At 31.4% G+C, this 27610-nt stretch overlaps 1 protein-coding gene and 2 pseudogenes across 1 annotated transcript; all 3 read left to right on the forward strand.

Annotated features, from left to right (window-relative positions):
* Window positions 1-527: 527 nt before the first annotated feature.
* On the forward strand, window positions 528-2369 carry LOC145006946 (DNA mismatch repair protein MLH1-like; annotated as a pseudogene).
* A 6071-nt stretch (window positions 2370-8440) lies between these two features.
* Window positions 8441-9231, forward strand: LOC145005568 (uncharacterized). The gene has a single exon (XM_078964674.1). It carries the CDS (start codon window positions 8508-8510, stop codon window positions 9108-9110), a length of 603 nt encoding a protein of 200 aa, XP_078820800.1. The 5' UTR covers window positions 8441-8507; the 3' UTR covers window positions 9111-9231.
* A 9317-nt stretch (window positions 9232-18548) lies between these two features.
* LOC145004974 (14 kDa proline-rich protein DC2.15 pseudogene) lies at window positions 18549-19265 on the forward strand (annotated as a pseudogene).
* The last annotated feature ends 8345 nt before the right edge of the window (window positions 19266-27610 follow it).

A 27610-nucleotide genomic window follows, 5' to 3' on the forward strand; every position in this document is an offset into this window, starting at 1 on the left:
GTGACATTTGGAGTTGTTAATAGTAGCTAGGAACACCACGTACAAGCATTTGATTTTGAGAGTAAATTGATAGATCGATTTGTCACTACAAGAAAAAGAACCTTTTATGACGCGCAAACCACGACACTCAGTGATTTATGTTACGCAAAAGAGAGTGACATTAAAAAAGTGTTATCTCTTCAAAAAATTTAAGGATTTAGGTCATGCATTATTGCATGCCCTTAAATTAGTGTCTAATGTAAAAAAACTAAAAACACGGAGAGCACTTTATCTAAAATGAGCGTCTTCTATGAATGTCGTTTTATATATATTTTTTTAGAAACGCGCGTCTCTCTTCTCCTCCTAGAGGGAAAATGAAATCCCCAAAAAATTTAAACATCGCTTTCTTCTTCTACATTCGTTTCGATCTATTCTCTAATATATGTCTCCATCGTCTCCGCCCCTCACCCACCCCCGACTCTTCAGGCCGGCACAACGATGATACCATCTCCATTGCCTTCAACATGTTCTCAAAATAAAATTTCTCCATGAAAACCACCGTCTTGCCATCTGATGCCGCCCTGATCAACATACAAAATCCGTCTTTCATGAATCTGTTATTGTGTGCGGCGGATGTTATGGAGATTGAAACTCCTCGAAGATTTAGGGTTTTGATCGGAGTTGTTCTCGGTGATTCTCAAGGAAGCGATTCAGGCATCATTCCTATCTTATAACGATTTAGGGTTTTTTGGTACAAGGTATCGACTAGTCTTTTTTCAGACACCAACGACTTAGGGTTTTTCATAAAACATGTGTATGTGCACTTCGATTGCTCCAATGGCGAATCCAAAATTCTGATATTCTTGAAAGATTCCACCTGAACGAACCCGGTTACGGGGAATGCAAATTTTGTGAGAAGGTAATCTCAAATCTGATATTCTTGAAATCTCTATGAACTTATAATCTTTTTTGCTCACCAAGTCTTTTTTTTTTTAATTATTGCACAGCCTGTTCACTGTGGATATGTTGCGTCAAAGTATCTTCACGAATGTATTGATTTGGGAGGAATATCAAGTATAAAATGCATAAGAGCAAGGGGAACACAAGCCCTAACACCAATGCAGGTAATCAGTTATCTATTTCAATCTTTTTTTCTAATCATTTGCTGATCGATTCCTTTTTCTAATAAATTATATCTGCTAATGCAGAGCAACCCAACTGACATTCCTAATGGCTTCATTCCATTTTCAGCGACTTGGCATTCATATGTGATTAGTAATCGAAAAAATGAGAATTCCATGGTAATGAGCTTCATTGACAGGTGAATTTTGATCTTACTAAATCTCTGTTATTATGTGACATTACTCCCCTTTTGATTAGATGATGTGTGTGTTTTTACCAGATTGAGAATTTATTTTATAACATGATTGCACGAAGGAAAACTCTCTAGAACTCTACTGATGATTATCCAAAAATTGTTGACCTACTTTGTCGGTTTGCCATTCATCATAAAAATGTGAGCTTCTTCTGCAGAAAGGTGAGTAGTTTAACTAATTGTTTTGCATGCATCTGAAACTAATAATTGTTTTTTTCCATAATTTTGGGAGGCATACTGCATACATTTTTTAATATTGGTTTTAATGTCTTGTACATATCGACTATATGATTCTTAGCATGGAGCTGGTGCAACCGATGTTCACTCAGTTGCTATGTCTACAAGGTTGGATGCAATCATATCTGTGTATGGAGTCTCAGTTGCTCGCAGTCTGATGAAGATAGAGGCTAGCTTCAGATGCTAATCCATCTACTTCAGTTTTTGAAATGGATGGCTTTATATATGACTCTAGTTACTCTGCAAAGAAGACTACCATGGTTCTCTTCATCAATGGTATGTGTTATGTATCACACAACTTTGAGAAACCATCAAAACCCTTCCCCTATAAATTTGAGAAACCACACACAAGTAACAAAAAAAAACAAAGAAAAAGTGAATATTCCCTAGCACTTATTTCTTTAGTGTGGTTGAGTGATAATTGACACCCTTGAACTTCTGAATTTTGACTTGTGCAAATTTATTGACATTCTTCCTGATATTTTGGTTCTTATTATAACCTAACTTTTCCTCACTTTTTCACAAAAAGATTAGTCGAATGTACTGCTCTGAAGAGGGAAATTGAAATCATCTATGCTGCAACTTTACCCAAAGCATCAAAACCTTTCATATATATGTCACTTATCTTGCCTCCCGAGCATGTTGATGTTAACGTGCATCCCACAAAGAGAGAGGTAATGATGTTTCTTGCATGATTTCTGTATTATTTCTTCTTGACTTATCCAAAGTGCTTTTTTAATTTTACCACTTTAAAAATGTGTAACAGACCAATGCATGAAAGACAAAATGAATGAGGTCTGTATACTTAGGGTTTTCCAGATGTGATAAATACATCCTTAGTTACTCTAAACTTGAGCTTATAAATTTATACAAGAGATTCATATGTGGGATGTTGAAGGGTTATGGGAAAAACCTTTGAGATATAAGGGCCATAGGCAACATAAATGTGTCATTTATTCTTGCTTTGGTGGGGTCAATAGCACCTTTATTGCCAGTGGCAGCGAAATTCACAGGTATATATAAATACCTGTGAATTTACCTAACTTTCATCAGCTCATTATCCTTAAGTTTATTCTCTGATAATTGTGAGAGCAGGTATATATCTGGAATTGAAGTGGTTGTGAGAGCAGGTATATATCAAGTCAGAACATCTTTTTCATTTCCGAATGTGTTGTTGACTTATTTTGGTTCTTGTGCTCTTCTCACGTACTTAATTGATTTAGATGCAGTAGTTCGTGTATGACCAGAAGGGCTGCTCCTATATTGAATCCACACATCTTCATTATATTAGATGGATATGACAAACTTGAATCCAAAACATTCAACCTAAATTAAAATGTTCAGAATCAAATTATTAGTTAAGAATGTTGAATTAGATTATGCTTCAATAAATTTTAATGTCATCTTTTCAGGTTCCAGCTACAAGTAGCAAAGGAGCTGGACCTTCTATGTTAGAAGGGCAAAGTGGCTATGGTTCAACCATGCAAGACTCACCAAAATTCACATCTGGAGACTACCCCGCAGCTACCCCAAAGTATGGCCAGAAAGGGGAAAGTATGCTCATTTTTGGTTTTTTATAATCATTAGATGGCGATAATGTTTAACTTTCTTCTTGCAGAATTATAGAAGGTTATTTTTTAATACTTTTTTACTGTCTGTACACTCTGAGATCTTTTAACACACCATTTACTATGAACTTTAGGTCTACTTCAACAACTTCTTTCTGGAGTGAACCTGAATTAGTTGAAGTTATTGGGCACTATTCAGGGAAACCGGGTTTTTCAAGATTTTAATATTAAAAGGGAAGCAGGGGGGTTCATTTAGTCATGTTTCAAGGGAAGTGACAGTTGAGGTTTAAATAACTACCTTGAGATTCATCTATTATGGACTGGAAAACGGACTTGTGTACCTACTCAAGGAGATTTTGGACCTCTGATCTCAGAAATCAGTGCTACACCAAGTAAAATTCTTTCATGAAATTGTTTTTTCATAACTTTTTGCTCTTGATTGACAAAATGACAAGACAACCCCCTTTACTTTTTTTTTTTACAGATTTCGTCCCTACCGTGAGCAACAATCCACCTTTTAATAACAAGAAGAGTAATATTGGTTTGATTGTATGGATTTTGGTTTCGGTTGTAGTTGTGAGCTTTCAGATGACTTTAGTCCTACAAATAAGCTACTAAGCTCAGGGAGGGTGATTTTGGACCTGTTTACAAGGTACTTCTATACTCTTTTTTTTAATCAAGAATTTATTTTTTTCTTTTTAAACTCGAATGGAATGGAATGGAATGACAAAAGAATGGAACAGACAGGGCCAAAATTTTCTTTGAGACTGTGAAAGACCCCTTCATTCTTTTTGAGATCCCTTCATTCTCTTTGAGATGAAGCATTTTTTGACAGATCAGCGGGAAAGTAGCTTTAGTCACCGGTGAAAGTTTGCTAAATTGGTTTGTAAATTGTAATTCAATTCTCCATCTTCAATGTTTACATTTTTTTGATCAGGTTCAACACTTATAGGTTCTAAGAAGATATATAAAGATATACACAGAACTTCGTTCACCTGTGGAGAAAGATGAAATCATATTTGAGGTAACAATTTATAAAAATTTAGGATTTAAGTAAAAAAGAACTAGACGATTGATGAATACTATGGTGGGTGGGTGTATAACTGTTGTTTTACGAAGTTACACGACAAAAAGATTCTAAGTATTATATAATACAATATTATCTAAATGCTTTGACTTATGTAACACCGTAAATTTCAAGACAAAATTTTCATTTAAAATAATCATTTTATACTTAGAAACACTTGTTCAAAATCTCATTCATAGTCAAATTACAAAACATAAATCCATTTTCACTTTCATAGAAAACCAGGATCCTCCAAAATATGACTCTTTCTCTGGTGTGTACAATCAAGCTGGTGCCGTCCCGTGATACTGAAAGAAACCTGAAAAACATCACACAAAACACTGTAAGCACAAAGCTTAGTGAGTTCCCCAAAATGCCACACATAGCACATATTAGCCACTCGAGGCTATAACTCTATGGGTCCGTGCACCCAAACTCTATGAACCCTCAGTTTCTAATTAACTCTGGGAACCTTCCGGTTCCAACTCTATAAACATGCACAACATAAATCACATAAAAGTAATGCAGTACAACACATCATGTACATATGGCATACAAATACTCTGATCACATAACTCTAGTTACCTACTCGAGGTAAAGTATAGTGAGAAGACTCACCTGGCAAGCAGAAAGCAGATTTCCCCACACTTAAATCTCGATCTCGCCACCGCCTAACACGTAAGGCAAATACTCTTATGAATATAACTCTCGAGACTAGAATCAATCCACTCATGGCACCCTCTTAAGGGTAAAAGACTATTTTACCCCTCTCTTGGCCCAAAGGCCACATCGCTGACCAAACCCTAAAAGTCAATGGCCAACTCTTGGTCAAAATCAAAGTCCTCAGTCAAAGTCAACCCCTGACTGACCCTACTCGCCGAGTTAACTCTGTGACTCGTCGAGTTCCCATAATCAGAACTTCACTCAATCCGCGACCTAACTCGTCGAGTCACCCCGAGACTCGCCGAGTCCAACAACTCTGAGTCCACTCGCACACAACTCACCGAGTCATCCCTCGACTCACCGATTCTCGACTCAACCAGAGAATATCGGGACCCTTCGACAAGACTCGCCGAGTCCAAGAACAGACTCGCCGAGTCTAAGGCTATCATTAACCTACTCGCCGAGTTGTTCTTCCAACTCGCTGAGTCCCAGCTCATCTTCAAGCAACTCGTCGAGTACACCCATGTGACTCGCCGAGTACCACCGGTCTGAATCCATTCAGAAGCATTCCAGGCAATGCAACTGCTCCAAAACATAGATCTAGTCTCCTACCACTCATCCGTCACGTAAAGTGGCAAACTTTACGTGAATCCAAGGAGATCTAAGCCGTTTGCATATTGGGCTAGGGTTTGGGACATGTAAGCTTCACTAAACACTCCAACACAGGGACTTTCATGCTCTCTGATTCTTCTCCCTTCCAGATCTGAGGTAGCAACCTCAGATCTAACCTCTAGTCTTCCCATTACATCCATAGACAAATTCCCACAAACCCCAAAATGAAGAAACAACATAACAACAGTCCAATAACGAGATATTACCTCTAAGAAATGCCCCAACTGCAATGTAATTCGAATCCAAGCAAAGCCCCTTGCTCCAAGCCTTCAATCTCCCAAAATTCCTTCAACAATTACTTCTCCAAGCTCCAATCCACTCAACAATGGTGCTTCTCCGTGATTTAGGGTTTTCTGGGGCTCAAGGGGTGATAAAGAGGCTGGGAGGAAAACATAATGATCTTTATATAAGGCTCAACCCCGAGAATTAGGGTTTTCTCCACTCAGCACCTACTCGCCGAGTCCATTACACTGACTCGCCGAGTTGGCCACTTAACACGCGACCAAGTCGCGACTCTACTCGCCGAGTCCGCACATGGACTCGCCGAGTCACTCTTTCCCAATTTACTCTTTTAGCCCTTCAACTCTACTCTTGATATTTCGGGATGTTACAACTTATAAGAATAAATAGTAATTATCTTTTGGATCCCCTTAAAAGGTGTCTCAAGGTAACATAACATATCTATTTATTGTTGGAGTCTTTATATATTAAGTACATGCAATCAGAATATTGACACCTTAATATGTAGTGTGTATTTAAATAGTGATTTGTATGATCTTGTAGGACCTAGATACGTTCACTACAACTATTGTTGTGAGTATTGCCTTCTCTTTCATTCCTGCTTTGTTAGTTGTTGCTATTATTAAGGTAGGCCACTCTCCGGTTGTATTTTTCACATAATTGACAAGGAGCTGTTGTATCTATTCAGACTAGGCTTAGAGCAATGGTTGCAAGAGATGAGTTCAGAAGAAGAAGAAACAAGGCTGCAACTATAGTTCAGGTACTATGGATGAATTATGTTTGTAAAGTATTTAAGAAAAAGATTAGAAACAAGGGTGAATTTGTACAGATTAGTTAGTTACTTGCTGGTTGATCTTGAATAAGCAAAGGGGCAATGGATTGTATTTTCGTATATAATTCGTTTGTAAATTTTTGTTACAGCTTCTATTGATTTGTTTTATATTTCCATGGAACGATTATTTGTATGACATTAAATTTATGCAATGGATTCTATTTTTTGTATATGATATTTTATTTTCTATTATGAAACATTAAATACAAATTTAATTTGAAAATAAGTAAATCTATGAATAATATGTTTTTTTAAACATTTAAAATGATGATACGCAAAAATGTGTGTCATCTTCATTTATGACATGACCTTTCTTGACAAGGGCTTTCTTGATACGCATTGCGTGTCATTAACATGCGCGTCGTAAGTTTACGACACACGAATGCGTGTCGTCTTTCTTTATGACAGCGCCTTCATTGATATACATTGCGTGTCGTAAATGCGTGTCGTAAATGCGCGTCATAAATGAGCGTCGTCTATAGATGACACGCAAAAGCGCGTCGTCTCTCTTTATGTCAGGGCCTTCCTTGACGCGCATTTGCGCGTCGTCTGAGCCTTTTACGACGCGCAATGAGCGTCGTAAAATGCTGTTTTTCTAGTAGTGTGTGTTTTGTAAGTCGGTGATGATGACTGATCGTAACTGAAGAGTGCAATTGGGTTGGAAGAGTCGGAAGAATTTGGGCTGTTAGAAGACATTTTAAGAGTAAAAGATTTGTAGTTTGTTTAGATTAAATGGTAAAAATATGATTGTATATAGCGGTTATTTGGTTTTAAAAAAAATGAAACACTCCAACGGACATAAAATGCAACCGTACGATCTCCAACGATCCATTTTTTTGAACGACGTCAAAAGCTTGCCATCGGCGTAATGCTGCCGGCGATAAGTCCACCGGGGATGGTATCTACCGCCGGTAACAATGTCCACCTCGACTTGCCGCCGGGGAAATCACCACTACACCGTCAAGTCTATCCTTAATTGCTCCATGCAGCCGTTTGTTTTCACCACGTGCCCACTTGCATGGAACGCTATTGTCTTGTTTTGACAATGATTTTGGTTTTATACGTACTTTCGTAATCATGCATACCACAGCGAAACAAATAATTAAATTCAAAATCTTTTTCTCATATAACACTTCTTTTATCAAATGTACCCTTTTAAAAATATTTAATTCATGTTTATATAAATTATTTTAAATTTCTTATATACCAGACATTGGTATTAATTTAGTGTTGTTTACAAAAAAGACACCGGTACTTTGCATAATCATTTTATTTAAAACTAGGAATTGTTTTTACACAATAACTAAAATAAAATCTAATAAACATTTCTCCTTAAGAAAACTATTCGCCAAAATAGATATTTATCGTCCCCATTTTGCGCGGACACACATCTAGTTGCAAAAAATTATATTTATAAGGTTTTCTGGAAATAAGTATTGGCGATGAGATTAATGAAAAATAACAACAAATCTAATAATATTAAAGGTGCCAAAAAAAGATATTTGTCAAATGAGTATTTGTATAAAGTCTCAAATTAGGCTGAGATGCAAAGTGCCAAAATAATTATAAATTGTAAAGTTGACTTTGATGTTACAATGTTTCACTAAACACGAATGCCTACATTTCTTAACATCCGTATGGAATTTTGAAAAATTTCGAGATTGATGGGTTTTATATATAATCATTTATATGATGAAATTATGTCATTTTCGTTCAAATTAATTTTGTAATATTAATAAAATGAATAAATATACTATGCTATTTATCAAACAGTGATGAAGCTATTTCTATCTATAAATACTGCAAGTACTTTGCATATCTTTACACAAAACAAACTACAACACTTTCCAACTATAAGAAGCAAAACCTTTAAAAATGGCTTCAAGAGCTTTGGCAACCACAGCTTTTCTCCTTACGATCAACCTTCTTTTCTTCACTCTCGTATCTTCCACTAGTACCCCAAAAGGCTGCCCACCTCCACCAAAACCTCCAACATCACCAGGATGCCATTGTACATCACCACCAAAACCTCCAACACCTTCAAAACCTCCAACACCCACAAAACCTTCAACACCTCCAACACCCATAAAACCTCCAACACCTCCAACACCTTCAAAACCTCCAACACCCACAAAACCTTCAACACCTCCAACACCCATAAAACCTCCAACACCTCCAACACCTTCAAAACCTCCAACGCCTTCAACCCCTCCTAAAGCCACTTGCCCAATAGACACTCTCAAATTGGGTGTGTGTGGTAACGTTCTCAACAACCTTCTCCCCATAGTCATCGGAAGCCCATCCGAGACACCATGTTGTTCCCTCCTTTCCGGCATCGCAGATCTTGACGCTGCAGTCTGTCTTTGCACTGCCATCAAAGCTAATATCTTGGGAATCAACCTCAATGTTCCTATCTCATTAAGCGTGTTGCTTAACTACTGTGAAAGGAAGTCCCCATCCGGCTTCCAATGCACCTAGATTTTGAAAGCTTATAACTATAGATTGTTGTGTTTTGGAATGTGTTTTCTTATGTTTAATACGATGTAAAGAATCAATTACGATATGATTCCATAATAAAGTTGTGTATTATATTTTGAAATTTTAGTGACTTTAAAAAAAATATCAACTCCAAAAAAACCTCCTAACATACAAAATAAATAAATGTAACTTAATAATCTACTTTATTTACAATAGAATACATTCTGAATTTATGGTACTCTATAACTCTTCAAGGATATGTTGCTTATATATTATCATAAGAGTCTATAACATGATATGTGATTATATCCAACCAAACTTAAGTTCAGATTACAAACATATAGTTGTTTGCATGTTTTTAGTGCGACAATTAAATAGAAAAGATCGAGGAGAACGAAGAAAGTCAAACTCCCATTAGCGTTGACCACAAAAGAAGCAACACCGACTTTAATTATACGTTATGGAAGGGAATTATTCTTTTAAAAATGAGAAATTAAATACGCTTATATTTATTCTTGTTATCTCATTCCACTTTTTTTGGAACCCATAAATATTATAAATAAAGACCAACTTCTAGCAAGGAACTTGAAGGGGCCAAAGAGGAGATGGCTAAAAATATTTACATAAAAAGGTTAACACACCAATCAATCCACATCTAAATGAACTACGGATTTCACATTATTAACCACCTTTGTTGGAGATATCCCATTTTTTTCTAAAATCCAATCATACCTCGCCTTACAGGCTTCCATATCAACCATGCAGCTCCATAATATGTTAGAAAATAGGGGATGAATAGATTGCTTGAATTCTCTGAAAGTCGTGATTCACTATCAAATTGAAGTATTTCGATGGTACAGATCGAACACTCAATTGGATGAAATTCAGATAATGAAATCTGAGAATGTATGTGAAAATGTTCTTCAAGATGTACCAGAAAAATGACCAAAAAACAGATATATCATTCCTGTTTGAAAACTGTCAATAGACAGTTACAAACTGTCATAAAACTACTAAACCAACCAGGGGCTCTGCCCCTTGGACCCCACCAGGGGCTACCGCCCTTGGGACCCCGCTCTCAGGGGCGTTGCCCCCGGAACCCCGTTCGTTTACGGGCTTCGCTCCTAAATAACAATGTACTTTGAATCTTGAAAAACTTGAACTAGTGTGCACTCCTACACCATCTTAACGTGTTCAATATTCAACAAGATCACTTTTGGTCAACAAATTTAATCGTATTACACTTAAATAATATTGATGATATAAAATCACCAACATAATATATGCGAATGAGACTTTTTCTCCTCTTCAAACAATCCCCCCATTTTGCACTAAACTCCACCACTTCCCCAAAGTTGTCGTGAAGTCACGTCTTCTGCTACTTTTAAATAATGATAAGTGTAAATTTTTTTTTATTAATTTTACTTAATATTACAAGTGTCATAATCATAAGTGTAGGAAGACGATAGAAGAAAAAAAAAAAGATATTTGATTTCTTGAAAGAAATTAATTGAGGTGACTGGATTTGTTTTACGTTTAAGTGCTTGTAACTTTTTTCCTCTTGGTGCCTTACCAAGTATTGTAGTTTAATAAATTGTAGGTTGTTTCAAAAAAATAAAAATAAAAATTCATTTGTATAATATGCACTATTTTTAAATCTATTGATGTATATACATTGAAATATATATTTTATATGGATAAATTAAAATTATAAGTGAAAACAATTATATATATATATATATATATATATATATATATATATATATATATATATATATATATATATATTACTGAAATAGGGTGTTATTAAATTTGAATTAATATTGTTATACAAAGTTGATATCAAACATTTTATATTTAAAAATATATATAATGTTGACATCTATTAAAACCATATAATATCAACCATCTCAACTAATGAGTCGATGTGTAAATATAATATAATTTTTTATATTATATTATTTTAACGTATTGTTGTAATTAATTGATTTACATAGACATATATTGGAACATAACATGTCATTGGTATGTGCCTAAGTATTTTGTATGAATAAAAGTAAATATAATATTTTATTTTATTTTTAAATAGTTTTATGCTTAATTAATTAAAAATAAGTTATTTTCTAAAGATAAATGAAGCATGGAAGTTTATGATATTATGGGGTTATTATACCGAAAGAAAAGTAGAAAACGTATGAATTATCCTAATCATGCTTATTATGATAATAAGTGGTGTAATAATCATATAATCAAGAAAAGTCTTAATGCATTATATATGCATGTTTAGTTAACTATTATAACAAGGACGATGCCGAATTACAATATATCAATATACGGTATTTATCGGCAAAGGAAAAATGGTATTGCAGTTTCGTCATTTATCAATAAACATATACTATTCTAACAGAAATCGAGATGGTCATTACTTATGCCAATTCATCGAGAATGGAAACCTTAAAAAATCATAAATTACAAAATGGATCACACAATTATATATACATTTGAGGTATCATAAGAATAATTGGTGTGATAACATTCGTAAATTTGTTCAAGTATCAATACAACATATATTAATCTTATGAAAAATAATAAGTATTATAAGAAGGCATAAATACATTGATGGTTGTGTTACCTAACGATAAATACATATAATAGTCAAAACCTAATTCGACTATTATAAATTAGTATACTGATCAGGTTCCTTTTTATGAACTATTTTTGGTTTTGGCGAAAACTAAGATTTCATTTCTTAGTAGAAACCCTCCATTTTATAACCGTTAATCCAAAATGAACGACTAACAACAAATATAAGTATCATATTATTGATCTAATATGGTTCGACCGTCTGACGGGACAAATTTAGGCGCTGATATTTAGATCAATGAACATTACCACGTGCTATAACGAGATGAATTACTTTAGCACGCCCTATTATGAAGTCGGTGCAAAATATGACTTCATTATAAAATCCCGAAATTATCTCAATCTTATATGGAACCGATATAGTATTCATACATGGATCAATTACTCCACGAATCGGATAAGAATTAAGGATAGTAAGAAAGAATTGCCTTACTAATCTTCGGTTGGTTTTCAAACTAACTAATATAACAATCCATTATAATAATTAAGATAAGACAATTTGGCACCATAAACTTATTGATTAATAGTTTTCATAAGATTTACGCAGTCATGGAATGGAAATTTTATGGTGGAAAATGGCTATTTTTATGTCTTAAAAAGGATAAAGCTTCTCATTATTTTATACTAAAATATTTAAATAAATTTATTTTTTATAAAGATTTATGGAGTCAAAAACCTGTAAAACTCACCAACAAAGTCATTGACGTGTCTTAACAAGTATTCTCAGGAAATTAAGACAGAATCCACACGAAGAGAATGAGACCATCATCTTGTGTTTTTGTTATAAATTATATTTTGTGCTATCTTTTCCTGTTACTGAAGATTTATCATGAACCATGTAATAAAGTAAGATATAATTATGACCTATATTTTGTAAAACCTTAAGTGGTTGTGTTAATCAATACATGTTATGTTTGTGATATTCGATTTATGTCGATTTATGTCAATCGCACGGTGATTCTGCTTTTGACTGGGGTGTGACATACACAAGATTTATGTCAACAAGTTAATTTAATCAAAATATGTATTATGTCAAAAATATGTATCCTGACATTCATATAAAATATCATTCTAACATAATTTCATTATGATAGAATAAAATCGGCTATAATTAAAAACTATGTTAGAATTAGAATTGATTTAATTAAAAAATCAAAATTTTAAATCAAGATAATTAATTATCTCCTAAAATCAGAGATTTTCCTTTTTAAAATTTATTTCAATTGATTAAAACACCTTTATAGTGAAATTAAATGGTATTTTTTAATTATTTTTAATTCAATAATATTTATTAATCATTTTATTAAAATAACTAAAATGATTAATACATATTAAAATCTATATCCGCACAATTGATATAATATAATAATCTAATCATCTCTTTCTTTCTCTCTCTCTCTCTCTCTCTCTCTCTCTCTCTCTCTCTATATATATATATATATATATATATATATATATATATATATATATATATATATATATATATATATATATATATATATATAAAAGGTTTTGAAACTATTAAAAATAAAAATTAACAAGATTTTCACTTTGGCAATATTTTTTTATAAATTATCCTACCTTGCATTTTTGTAGATATAATTTTAAGGGATAATTTTATATATGTATTTCTTAAACATCAAAATATCGTATTTAATCAACCATAAACTAAAATATCATATTTATCCTTTATAAATTCAAAATATTACATTTATCAATTCTAAACATCAAAATATCATATTTATCAAAATCATATTTTAAACGTTTTTTTTTTTTTTTTTCAATTTTATAATGTTTTCAAATTAATATATTTATCAATTTACAATTATACCGCTTCATAAATTTTCAGTTCACCATCAAACAACCACCTAAAAGAAAGTTAATTGAAGTGTTTTTTTTGGAACAATGGTGGTTCTTATTTGTTTGAGATCTTTTCGTATAATATCAACGACTGAGTATTTTTTTTTTTTTTGAACGGTCAGTTAGTTGTTAGATGTTAAATTCATCAAGTGAATATTTTTTTTTTGAACGGTCAGTTAGTTGTTAGATGTTAAATTCATCAAGTGAATATTTTTTTTTTGAACGGTCAGTTAGTTGTTAGATGTTAAATTCATCAAGTGAGTATGTTTTTTTTTTTTGAACGGTTAGTTAGTTGTTAGATGTTAAATTCATCAAGTTAGTAATTCGTCTATGCCTAGGATTGAACCCAAGACCTCCTATCTAAAAGGCATCCACCTCTACCAAATGGGCTAGTTCCACATTGGCGAACGACTGAGTATGTGAGGGCAAAATTGTAAAGTGGTTTTCAAAATTAAATATGTTATTTAATTATGTATGACTTTAATGAGTAATCAATTTTGAGAATTGATTTGAGGAAGATTGAACTCACAAGACATTTAGTTTATTACTTTTGAGTAGAAAACACTACCAAAATTCAAAGCAACAGAGACGCATACATATTTTTGATTGTTCAGACTGTTTTGAGATGTTTCATCAACGTATTAAGCACTTTTGGTATTGCTCTAAAAATATCAAAGTCAATTCTTTCAGATGTGATTTTGAAGTTCGAACAATCAATAAATGTTGAAGAACTTATGAAACGTTACTAAAACTAAATATTTAAATTTATTGTAAAATGTTAAAATAAATAAATTTTTTAGGGGAAAATATGCTATTTAAAGTTTATGAATGTGTAAAATGTTAAAATGAATATTGTAACATACACGTTCTGTAATTGTGTATTGTTATAATTAATCATCCCTAAAAATCCGAAAATTTCCTTTTATAAATGTAGTTAATTGTCCAAAATACCCTTTTGCTTAAAATTTGTGTGATTATATGCTATATGTTACCCCATTGTAATATCATACATTCTCAAATCATGTCCATTGATTAATTTTATCCATTGGTCCAGATCTGTGCATTCTGGCATACAATACTTAGTAAAAACAAAATAATCTAACCCTATGTATATATATATATATATATATATATATATATATATATAATATATATATATATATATATATATATATATATATATATATATATATATATATATATATAAAAGTTCAATTTAGAAAATAAAAAAGAATGAGAATGTGGGAATCATTCTCAACTACTCACTAAACTATACTAATCATTACATTAATATATATATATATATATATATATATATATATATATATATATATATATATATATATATATATATATATATATATATATATATATATATATATATAAACATAGTTTTTTTTTTTGTTTTTTTTTTTAATTTTTAAGGAGCTATTTTTATCAAAAAATGATTTTAAATATATCAAAATTCATAATGTCATTTGATAATTTATGAAGATAAAATATATGCTAATACCGTTTTTGTAGAAAATTCTGACGAGTTATTGACAACTTTATTTCCTTCGTTTAATTGAAAACTCGTCATTATATTGATGAAAATTGATACAGAAGTTCTAGGAGTAGGAATTGAGAATTATAAATAGATGAGTAATGGTAAGTATAATTGTGTAGTAAATGACATTTATATAGAGATGAATTATTTTTTTAAATTTATTTAAGTTATAGTTGAAGTGATATGTTATTTTTTCAAATTACAAGATCTATAAAAAGTGATGAATTATTTTTTGAATTTTGTAAAAGTCAAAAAAACGAAGTAATGTTTTATTATTTGAAATTATAAGTTGTAAAAAAAGTGATGAATTATTTTTTGTAATTTGTAAAAATTATAAGTGTAATGCTGTTTTTGGAAATTATAAAAAAAGTGATGAATAATTTTTTGAATTTTGTAAAAGTTATATGAAGTGATATGTTATTCTTTTAAATTAATAGAGCTATATAAAATTTAAGTTATTGTTTGGTACCAAAGATTAAAATACTTAAATGTGTTATAAAAGAATAATGAAAATACTGTTAATAATTATGAATAAATTAAAAAACTCCAAACCATAATCAATTAGTAATAAAATAGATTCGTTTTAAAATTAAATATTAGTAGTAGTGTCCATAAATAATAAACAATAGTTCTATTTATAGTCGTAAATTAATCATAATAGTTAAGAAAAACAATATTAACTAAATCAATAATATAAAATTATTATTTATTATATTCTAGAAAAATGAATAATAATAATATTAATTATTTATAGCATATAGAATATTAATTGAAAAATTATAAAATAATGATATTAAAACTAATAAATTAATAAAAAAAAACATAAATAGTTGTATTTTATGTAGATTGAGGATTGATTGAAAAACTAGGTTATGACCCGCGTTTAACACGGGAACATAAATTAAATATATATCACATTAATAGGTGGTTTTGTTTTAGGTTGAATTTTAATAAAAAAAAAAATGTTAGTTAGATTCATTTTTAGAGTTTTTGAACCAAACTTATTAGATAAAAATATTTAATATATATTAGAGCAATTTGGTTTTTTAATACAATAATTTTTAACATAAATGATCTATGTGATCTTTGTTTTATCACAACATAATGCGACTTCTTGATTAAAACATGTTGTGTAGTAGCTCTATGAATTAACTTTGTTCGGTGTACCAATCCCCATGGAGGCTCATATGGTCCTTTTTATATTGGTCATGTAAAACTGAAAACAATAATAAGTTGTTACATGTACCGACAACATTAAATTCTGCAAATAATTTGATAAACATTACAAATAAAGTGAATTGTCATAACCATAAACATCAAATTCAGACATTGTAATTTGGTTGATTTCAAAGTATTTTTTTCTTATAAAAATTAAAATATGATTTTTCAGGTTACACCCAATCACATATACATATATTCCGATCAAATTAATTATTACAAAAAAACATGTTACCAACAAAAATATAATATTAGTTTCATAATTTGTTAAAGGTTAACACTAATAAATAATAATGAGCTTTCACAAATCTTGTATTTTGATCACTACATCCAACTAACAAATAAAATTCGGTTTAGATGATTGATTCAAGAAGTGCATCCATGACTTCTTGTAGTCGAATTTTGGGAAATGTAAAGACCTACTGAGTTATTTGCGAAATGCAAGAAATTGAAGAAGAATAAGGAGAACACTGTAAAGTAAAAGCTTGGAAAAAGAACCGGAGAATAAGATTGCTCAAGAAGAACACTGTAAATCATAGGACTCAATCTAAAATCGTAAGAATAACCACTTCAGTGTAATCGTATATATAAGGTGTTTTTGAATAAGGAAATCATTATCTTCTAAAAAATTAGGATCCTAAGATGTCAGTTTGGAGATTTTCGGCTATTCATCTGGAAAAAAAAAAAGATTTCAGCTATATTAATTCAAAACTTCAAATTAATTGACGTTCTTATTTAATAAGTTTTAAAATTCAAACAATTGTCTCAAATTGATTCATTTTATGTGAGATATACTGTGAGATAAATTATGAATAATATTGAATTTAATTTTGAGTCTTAAATATTTTGCTGATTTAATGGGATTAGATTGTATTTCATAGGTTAATAACTTAATTATTGATATTTTTGTTTAATGAGATTTAAAAAAAAACAAATAAATAAATAAAATATAAACGGGTTTGAATTTGGAAATGAAAACCTATAAATAATGAAGTTAAATTAGGAACAATATTAATTAAAGAAACTTATATCATGTATATAAATAGAATGATATGTTTCAATTGATAATATAATTACTAAATTTAAAGATTCTATAATTATTACAGATTCTATAATTAAATGTAATTGTGTTTGAATTTTATTTGGAAATGATGATGTCAGTAATTTGATCTAAGTGTGGAAAACATAGTAATAAAACACAATCCATGGTCCTGATTGCTTTATAAGTGAATTAAGGGTTTTCTTTTTTAAAAATAACAATAAGTATTTAATATTTATTAATAATGTAAAATTACCAGGTTTGAAACAACAACAACCCCCCCCCCCCCCCCCCCCCTAAAGATTTAGCCCACTTGCATGAAATCCAAAGATTTAACCCACTTGCATTAAAGTCCTGTTTGACAACGATTTGGTTCTGTACATACTTCACTGTCTAAGAATACTTACATTTTTCTAAAAGTTTTTATATAGCAACCTAATAAATATAATAGCATGTTAATTTACATATGTTTCTTAAAATCGGAAACTGTATTTCAAACTTCACAGAATCACGGTACTTTTATATTAAACGTGAACAGAATAGCATGTTAATTTATATATGTTTCCTAATTTGGGATTTTTATTGATATTCATTTAACATAATAAACGTGAACAGAAATTAATAATATTTGTCAAATAAATATCTATAAAAAAATCCAAAATTAGGCTCCAAAAATGTTATACAAAATAATTATAAATCCTAAATTTGATTTCGATGTAACAATGCTTCACAAAACTAGTTTATATAAAAGACTCATGCATGTATTAAATGTTTCACTTTAATTAGATCGAACATATAAATACTGTGTAATGCAATTTCTGTTTTTAAGAAATAAAAAATTAAAGTTGCTATTATGTTTTTGTACAAATACTTTTTAAAAAAAAACAAAGTGTAACTATCATTTCTTCTTTACACCGAATGGAATTTTGACGACGAATGGAATTTACAAAAACGTCATGTGGATGGGTTTCATGAACATTTATGATGAAATTCATGTCACTTTCGTTGAAACTATTTTTTTTTTAGAGGAATATAATGGAATAAATATATTAAGCTACTTGCATGATTATCAAACAGCGGGATGAAACTAGTGGCAAGCAACTGAGGATTTCCATCTATAAATAACGTAAGTACTTTGTATATCTTTACACAAAACAAACTACAAACACATTCCAACTATAAGAAGCTAAAGCATTAAAAATGGCTTCAAGAGCTTTGGCAACAACAGCTTTTCTCCTTACGTTAAACCTTCTTTTCTTCACTCTTGTATCCTCTAATAGTACCCCAAAAGGCTGCCCACCTCCACCAAAACCACCATCACCAGGGTGCCATTGCACATCACCACCAAAACCTCCAACTCCTTCAAAACCTCCAACCCCTTCAAAACCACCAACACCTACAACACCTTCAAACCCTCCCAAAGCCACTTGCCCAAAAGACACTCTAAAATTGGGTGTGTGTGCTAATTTGCTCAACAACCTTCTCCCTATAGTCATCGGAACCCCATCAAAGACACCATGTTGTTCCCTCCTTTCTGGCCTCGCAGATCTTGATGCAGCAGTCTGTCTTTGCACTGCCATTAAAGCTAATATCTTGGGAATCAACCTCAATGTTCCTGTCTCATTGAGCGTGTTGCTTAACTATTGTGGAAAGAAGTCTCCATCCGGCTTCCAATGCTCATAGATTTTGAAAGGTTAAAATAATAGATTGGTGTGTTTTGGAATGTTTTTAATTATGTTGATGTGATGTAAAGAATCATGTAGGATATGATTTGAGAATAAATGTGTGCTTGTATTTTGAGATTTTAATGAATTTACAACTGTTCCAAAATGTGAATTTTACGAAATGTCCATTCTTAAAGTTGTAGCATTTTATATCCCTTACAATTTAAACATGTCTTAGGGCATTATGTTTAAACATGCACACTTATTTTTTCTTTTAAACATGTGGGTCGAAAAATTAACCCGACTCAACCACAGGAGTGGATCTAAGAGGACAAGAGTGGGGGCAGTGCCCCCCAACGATACAAATAAAAAAAGAAAAGAAAAAAAAACTAATATACATAGGCCTTTTTTAAGATCAAAAGAAATTTTAATATATAAGGCCATCAACTAATTTGGGCTATACTCTAAAACTATAAAGTGAATGTTTGAGATAACTTTTTAAAATAGCTAGCTTTTCAAAAAGCTAATAAACTAAAAAAATGTTTGTGTATTTAAAAAACACTTTTTAAAACAGCTTTTTGGATAGAAAAAGAAAAAACTGAAAAATTCTAGTTTTTTAGCTTTTTAAACCATTTTACTCCAGAAAAAGCAAATTTTCTTATCCAAACACTTTTTAAAATAACTCATCCTAAGAGCCCTACATTAATAACCATTTTTCTTAAAAATCACTTTAGGTGTAAAAAAACTAATCCAAACATACCCAAAATGTCTTGTTTGGTGAACAAGGCACCGATATATTAAATCTCCATTCCATCTTTTGGACCATGATTTTTATAGGGATTTTAACATCTGAAATTATCAAAAATTTATGCGATTTACAGAGATTTTAACATACTATAGATATGGTAGTTTGGTTTGCGGGTAGGGAAGAACATAATACACGGTGCATATTTCTTTTGTATGCTTGTTTATTTTCGTATTTATGATGGGTTGATGACGTTGTTATGAATTTTGGCAATGAACCAAGTTCTTATTACGAGTTCTTCTCAGCTTCTCTTGTAGTTGTTATTATTGTCTTTGTTTAACAAAAATAGTTCTTGTGCGTTAGGATGTCTTATCGTATTGACATCAATATATCAAAGTTTTTTTTTTTTTTTTTTTTTTTTTTAAATGCCTATCAACTATTTGACAAAATGTATCACTGTGATAAAAATGTGATTTTTAGTTTATTTGTTTGTTTTTGGGTTTTTGGTACATCAATGAACTAAAAGTCTAACTTTTGGAAAGCATGTTTGATTTTTCACGCCTATAGGATCTAAATATTGTCTTTAGTGGAAAAAAGGTAATTTATATTATAGATATCAAGTCCTTGTCCAATATTGGTTTTTATGTTGATTCTAAAAACTAAACGATTAGTTTGTAATCTTTTTAGTTTGTATCAATAATCTAATAATGAATGAAGTTATTTGAATCAAAATTAGGCATATAATCACATACATCTTTGGGCTTAAACTAAATATCTTTATGAAACCTAACCCGACCAAGTATGACCTTTCAACTTTTCGTTTTTGCAGTTTTAGACCAAGTTTATGATCCCCTCAACTTTTATTATTTTGCAGTTTTGATCCAAATAATATTTGTTTTATTAATTACTTTAAATCTTTTATATAATTTTTCCTTAGCTTTTCTACAAATTTGTTTCTATATGCTTTATAAAAGAAATCCTTGATAAATTATTTTCTTACAACTCGATTCACAATTTTGTTAAATGATTTTTTTTTTCAGACTTAATAATCTAAGAAAAAATTCATTATTACATCTTTGTTTTTAAATTCTTTTTTTAATTTTTACAAATTAGCATTTTGTTACTTTTTTTTTAATTTTTTTTATTTTTTTTTATTGTATGTATTCACTTTCATGCATGCGGACTATGTTTTTCAAACGAATACATGTTCTCCGCAGCAACACATGGGGTTGCAAACCCTACTTAAGAATAAACATGACTTAATACTATACCTAATTTACAGTATAATAAAATTTAAAATTACTATAATCTATAAGTCTTTAAGACCGTGAAGTTTATATATTATAATAAAAGTTACTTATCAATAGAATAAAATTTAAAATTACTATAATCTATAAGTCTTTAAGACGGTAAAGCTTATATATTATAATAAAGGTTATTGATCAAACACTTCAAAATATATATTTATCTTTCTTCATATTAATTTTATATTGTTTTTAATAATATCACTAGTGAAAAACAACTGCTACCCAGCCAAATTTCCTTGACTATGTCCTAGAGCAAGAACAATGCTTATTTTGGGATTTTAGAATCGATCCAGGAATGGATTCCAATAGCAATACCATGTTTTCTAAATGGCACTATTTCTTTTTTAAGCATTTGGAAGTAATACAAAAAAGCTAAAAGGACCGGTTAAATATTACAAAGGACTTAATTTGCAACCGAGTTTTTATGGGGCGAGTCCTATCGGTGAAATCAAATAGAACCGGTTTTACAATTGGGCTTATTAAGCAAATACAACCCGGTTCCCTTATATAAAACCGAGATTATTTTTTTTAACTTAATATACCCTAATAAAGAAATCATTTCACTAATTTACGATGAATTTCTACAACCACTTTATGGGGCAGAAAATATAAGTAGGATTTTATATCAATAGAAATGAAAATGAATAAAGAAAAATAAATAAAAAACTAAACAAACATTGGACACTATTTTCTACTTTATATAAAATGGGAGAATGATGTTATATTGAACAACAAAACCAACAGATGAATAAGAAACAAAAACTAACTAAACCATTATTGGACAGGAAATATAAGTAGGATGTTATACGAAAAATGAAACCAATAATTAGATTGAAAAACAAAAGTTAGACCAACAAATATATTGAAAAAAGTAATCCACAATAGATGAAAGTAGAATGTTATACTAGATATGAATGAAAATGGAAGTCTGATAAAAAAACATGTCAATATAGCAATCAAATTATTTCCTGAAAGAACTAGGGGACAACTTGTCAAATGATTATTAGTAAGAAACAACATATTAACCCTATTTATTAAGAATTTTGTCCATTAAAACCACTGATAAATGTAACTTGTAATAGAAAAAAATACGTTCATGGGCTTATTAAGAAGGAAAATAGAAGTATGTAATCATAAACATCAGTCACTTAACAATATTGATATTTTTTTTCCTCTGGGACCATAAATGAGGTTTCTCACAACGTTATTTCTATCATACTCAGGGACTCCTATGCATTTAAAAAATGAAGGAGTTAATCAGAAATCATATAATGATGTCAAGAAAGCAACCACTTATTGTTACAGGTTGTATCTTTAGACAAATTTGAGGCATTTTCGTACACTTGTTAAGTTTTCAAACTCTAAGATGATTTATCTTTTTGAACCAAACATTGTATATATTGCACTCGTTTATAATTAACAAGATAAAAAAATGACAACAACCATCAATCCAATATTAACCCTAAGCGGAATGAGTATCAATCGAAATGGTACCCCAATAGCGTGGCTTTAGTTAGTGATGATAAAGATTCAAGTTCATGTTGTTTCAGAGTATTAGGAACTTTTGATTATTGTGGCTCAAGTGAAAATAGTGGTGATAACGTTGAGAATTCATGTTGTTTTATGGTATTAGGGTTTTAGATCGGTGGTTTCTAAATTTCTAAAGTGGTCGCATTCACAAAGAGTAGCTTCGAATTGAAATCATAGTCACATGGTGGGATAACGGAAATTAGTAGGTGGGATAACAAAATGATGGTGGGATATCGAAAATTGATGGGCAGTGTTTTTTTAATTGAACTGGTGTCGGAGTACTCACAGAAGAGTTAAATTCCTTTATTTGGTGATATTAGTTATTAAGTAATAAAAATAAAATAAATTCAAACAAAATCCAATACTAAAATAGGTCCACAATTATATTATAAATAAAATCACTTATATATCCATAAAGTTTAAAAGGCTTTTGTAACACCCTGTCTGGGTCATTTTGTGATTCAGAGTCCTGAGTCGATTTTGTAAAAGCTTTGGGCCTAAAGGAGGCAAAGTTAGTCATTGAGGAAGAGGTAATGATGGTGGAGAGATCTAATCTTTGAATAATGTTTTGGGCCGAAGAGTAAAAAAGGGAAAGTCATAGGCTGGGGCCTTACGTGAGATATTTTTTTCAAGAAGTTTTTAGTCCAAGATATCTGGATAATATTGTGGGGGTCTTCAATACCTTTCCATGGATATAAAGAACGTCGAAATCGGAGTTAGAAAAACGTTATGGCCTTCGGAAGTTAGAAGGTTTCTGGGTTTAGCCTAGTATGTTGGGCCTACAAGATGTATGTTGGGTGTACTAGCTCATATGAATTGCGAATGCTCAACCTAGTATACCGGTCCAACTAAGAGTATGCAGGGCATATGCACTCAGGTGCCAAAACCCTAAATTGAGGGTTTTAAGCCCTATTTAAGCTTTTTAGCTCACCCAAACCCATTCCATTCTCAGACTCCACTTCCTAAACGTCCTCCCATGAAACCCTAACCCTAGTTGGAGCTTTATGAGCAAAAGAAGGTGTTCTTGAGTGCCTTTGAAGAAAGAAGAAGGTGGTGGATGTTCTTAGATGCTTGAAGCAACCTTGGATCTAGAAGTTCTCCTCCCTCATTTATCTTTAGAAGGTATAAAGTTTGTACCTTTATGCCTCCATTGATAGATCTAGTTAATGGTCAGAGTTATGTCCTTTTTGTCCCATAAATTAGTCCTTTTGAGTGTGGGATGTTCTTGGTCTTGTGAAGTGCATATCCATGTGTAAAATAGGATATTAAATCATAAAAATTTGATCTAGGCCTTGTTCTTCTATACATGCATGTATTATGAAGTTCAAAATGTGATGATAAGTTAGAGTTTTGGTTTTGGATCCTTTCTAGCCATGAAACATCATAAAGTTGGAAAGTTTATGATTTAGCACACCATTTGTTTTGGATTAGTGTCTAAGTCCATAAATATTTTTGTATGAACTTGACCCGATTATGAGCATGGTCCTTTTGGGTTGCCTTCATCATAGCAACTTGTAGGATTGATTATGGAAAGAGAAAGGTTTAATTATGATTTATTAATATATTATAAGAATAATATATTAATGGAGAAATCATATTGTTTAATTAATATTAGTCAAGAATTAAGTAAGAATAAAGTTTGTGGCTAAAAGAGATTAATTAAACTTAGGAGACTGGATTTGTAATTATAAGATAATTACAATTGGGCTATTGATCACCTTGGAATATAGGTTGGACGAATTCTATGGGAAGCCCATAAAGAATTCATCTAAGAGGTATTCTAAAGGAGTCCATGGGCTGCTTAGGGCTTAAGCAGTCAGATTAGGATTTCCTAGTTGCAAACCCTAATAACCTACATATATAAAGAACCCATATGGCCCCAAACACGTGGCTAAGACTTCCTTTAGGGTTTCTAGACGCTTTCTGAATTCTATGGGAAGCCCACGAAGAATTCTTCTAAGAGGTATTCTAAAGGAGTCCATGGGCTGCTTAGGGCTTACGCAATCAGATTAGGGTTTCCTAGTTGCAAACCCTAATAGCCTACATATATAAAGGACCCCTATGGCCCTAAAAACGTGGCTAAGACTTCCTTTAGGGTTTCTAGATGTTTTTGGCTGCCTCCTCTCTTCTCTTCTTCATCGTTGTTGCTCATGGTGTTTGTGACTCTATTAGAGGTGCAACACTTGAGGCACTAAGCATTCTGAAGCCAATAAAAGGAATGAATAGATTGTTATTGATACATAACAATCAAAGGTATTCTCTAAACCCCAATTTAGTTTATAATATGTTAGATCTAGGGTTTATAGCTTTGGATATTCGATTGCATGTTCATTAGACAAACTAGATCTAAAGCATTAGGGTTTGCATGTACACCATAGGATTGATGTACTGCCCACAACCCTTCAGTGGTATCAGAGCCTAGGGATGTTTGTTAATAAATTCGATGCCTATTTGATTAAATATTAACTGAAAATCGAAAATTTTGAGTTTTTAGGGTTGGACTCGCCGAGTCCATGATTGAACTTGCCGAGTCCACTGGGTACTTGATGAGTCCAATGCAGACTCGACGAGTCAGTGAGTCTGCCAATTGATTTTCGTGATTTTCTTACTGTACTGGCTTAGGATAATTACCAAAAACGTTTTAGTTGATAAAATCCGATTTTTATTGATTTTGGGTGTTTATCCTTACCAAAATAGTAGATAATTACCAATTAATCACATATTTATTGCCTTATAAGAAAATTTTTAAATTATTTGAGTTATTCAATGAATTATCTTGTAAGAAATTGGATTAGGTCAAAATTAGATAATCACAAATTAATTGTTAATTGCCTTATTTAAATGTGTGATCTAGAATATTCTTGATATAGTTTTGAAAAGTTTCAAAAACATGCCCTCAAGTTTTGGAATTTAAAATTTGATTAAAAGTTTAATTTTGAAATATTAAATTCTAAAACCCTAGTATTTTGAAAAGTTCAAATTACACCCTTATGGTTTTGTTAATTAATTGAAGTGTGTAATTAAAAGAGAGTTAATAAATCCATAAAGTTTGGTTTACATTTAATTAAATTAAAAGTATAATTAATTAAATTCGACAATCTAGTATTTTAAAAGTTTAAAATACACCATATACTATATATAACATTAAAAGTCTGTTAATATATATATATATATATATATATATATATATATATATATATATGTATGTATGTATGAGTAAACTGTCAGTCTTACCGTTAGTAGGCTTCATTCACGAAGTTGGTCTATAAAAGGCATTTAAGGAAATTGCCTATAAAATGACAATTGAATGGGTATCTACTCTTACCCACCGCACTCTTGACTAGTGGAGGGGCGTTAGCCGAATGGGTATGATAGGACGAAACCTTCCATTATAAGTATAATAAAGTACAAAGTAACTAAATGCTTTTACAAATTCCCAAATCATAGTTACTTTAAGCAAAATGTGAAATTATATGCTAATCCATGGAATTACACTTCATATCCTTGTCAAACATTAGTGGAGTGTGTGTGGTTAATCGGCACACTAATTTGGGGTTGACATTGGTAGTGAATGGTGGTTCGATGTTTATCATAGATCAATGGAGCGTGTGTGGCTAACCGGTACATTGATTAGGTGATTGTAGCATTGGGTGCACCACGTGATTTGCATGGTTATTCACACCATGTTTGTGATCTCGGTATCCTAGTCGCAGACCTGAAGGGTATAATCGAGATTTAAACATGTCATTGAAAAGTTCAATGAATCTCAAAAGATCTGGGAGTTTCAATTCATTTAAAACTTAAACTTCATTTTCGTTTTTCATGGTGGAAATTGGTAAATCGTCATTTACCTACCTTTAAATATTCTGCAACTAGATTACGACATCCATCTTCTAGGTTTTAGAGTATTGTGTTGGATCCTACCCTTAATGACTCATTTGAGTCTTTTATTAAGGACTCAATCAACTTGACTTGAATTTTCTCCTGTTTTGTAGATGTCTGGTTCTGACAATCATGGTCTTCCTGAATCCTTTGAAGATGATATTCGACGATATGATCAAGGAACAAGAGATCATGCTTCACTTCCTCCACCTCCTCCAATTATTCTCCCTGACCCACAAGTTTGAAGGCTTGAAAAGTTGAAGCTCACTCAAGCCCTTTTGGCAAGCAAACACAAAGATGGGAAACCTGTATGTGCACACGTCTTAGAGTTGTCACACATTGACAGGTCAAGGATGTTAGGTGTCGAGATTTTAGGTGAGTTGGCTATTGACTGGGTTCTTCAGTCGCTTCTTGAATCATATAGTGAGTTCGTAAGAGAGTACTATATGATGGACCACGATGTGACCCTCATTGATCTCATCTATTTGCTTATAGCTGCCAAATCATCAATGATTTGGTGTGCTGATCAAACAAACATGTCTGGTGAATCAAACTCCCAAACTTCAATGGACACTGGCAACAATGGAAGTCCAGAAAGGACTAAGTATGAGATAGTTCCTTGTGCCATTCCAAAAGGTGTCACACCCCCAAACCGGAACGAAAGAAACATTCGGGGGTGGTTGACGTCATGCGTAGTATCACAACAGTTGTATCATAGGAAGCATAGTAAACACAACCAACCATTGAATACATATATGAATAAGATTTACATTATCTTAGTACAAAGTTGTGTTTCTTAGCAAATGTAGAATAGAAAGACGTGACTCTACGCGCGGACTTCTCCAAAAGACCTGAAAGTACCTGTCTACTAATTCCCTAAGAATACAACTAGTTTTGAAAGAATACCAGCATAAGGTTGGTGAGTTCATAAGCATATAGTTTTGGTGGAAAAATGTTTCTTTGATCCTTTTGAAAAGTGTTCCTCCATAAAATCCTATATTTTCTAATGAAAAGTGAATTTGAAAAACCCATTCACTCCATGATTTCTTGGTTCATACTAGTT

This window comes from Lactuca saligna, chromosome 7 (genome assembly GCF_052625555.1).
Source record: "Lactuca saligna cultivar CGN05327 chromosome 7, ASM5262555v1, whole genome shotgun sequence".
Taxonomy (NCBI): Eukaryota; Viridiplantae; Streptophyta; class Magnoliopsida; order Asterales; family Asteraceae; genus Lactuca; species Lactuca saligna.

What these genes read in the sequence shown, in the direction of transcription:
- LOC145005568 (XM_078964674.1), top strand. Translation starts at nt 8,508, where the DNA reads ATGGCTTCAAGAGCTTTGGCAACCACAGCTTTTCTCCTTACGATCAAC.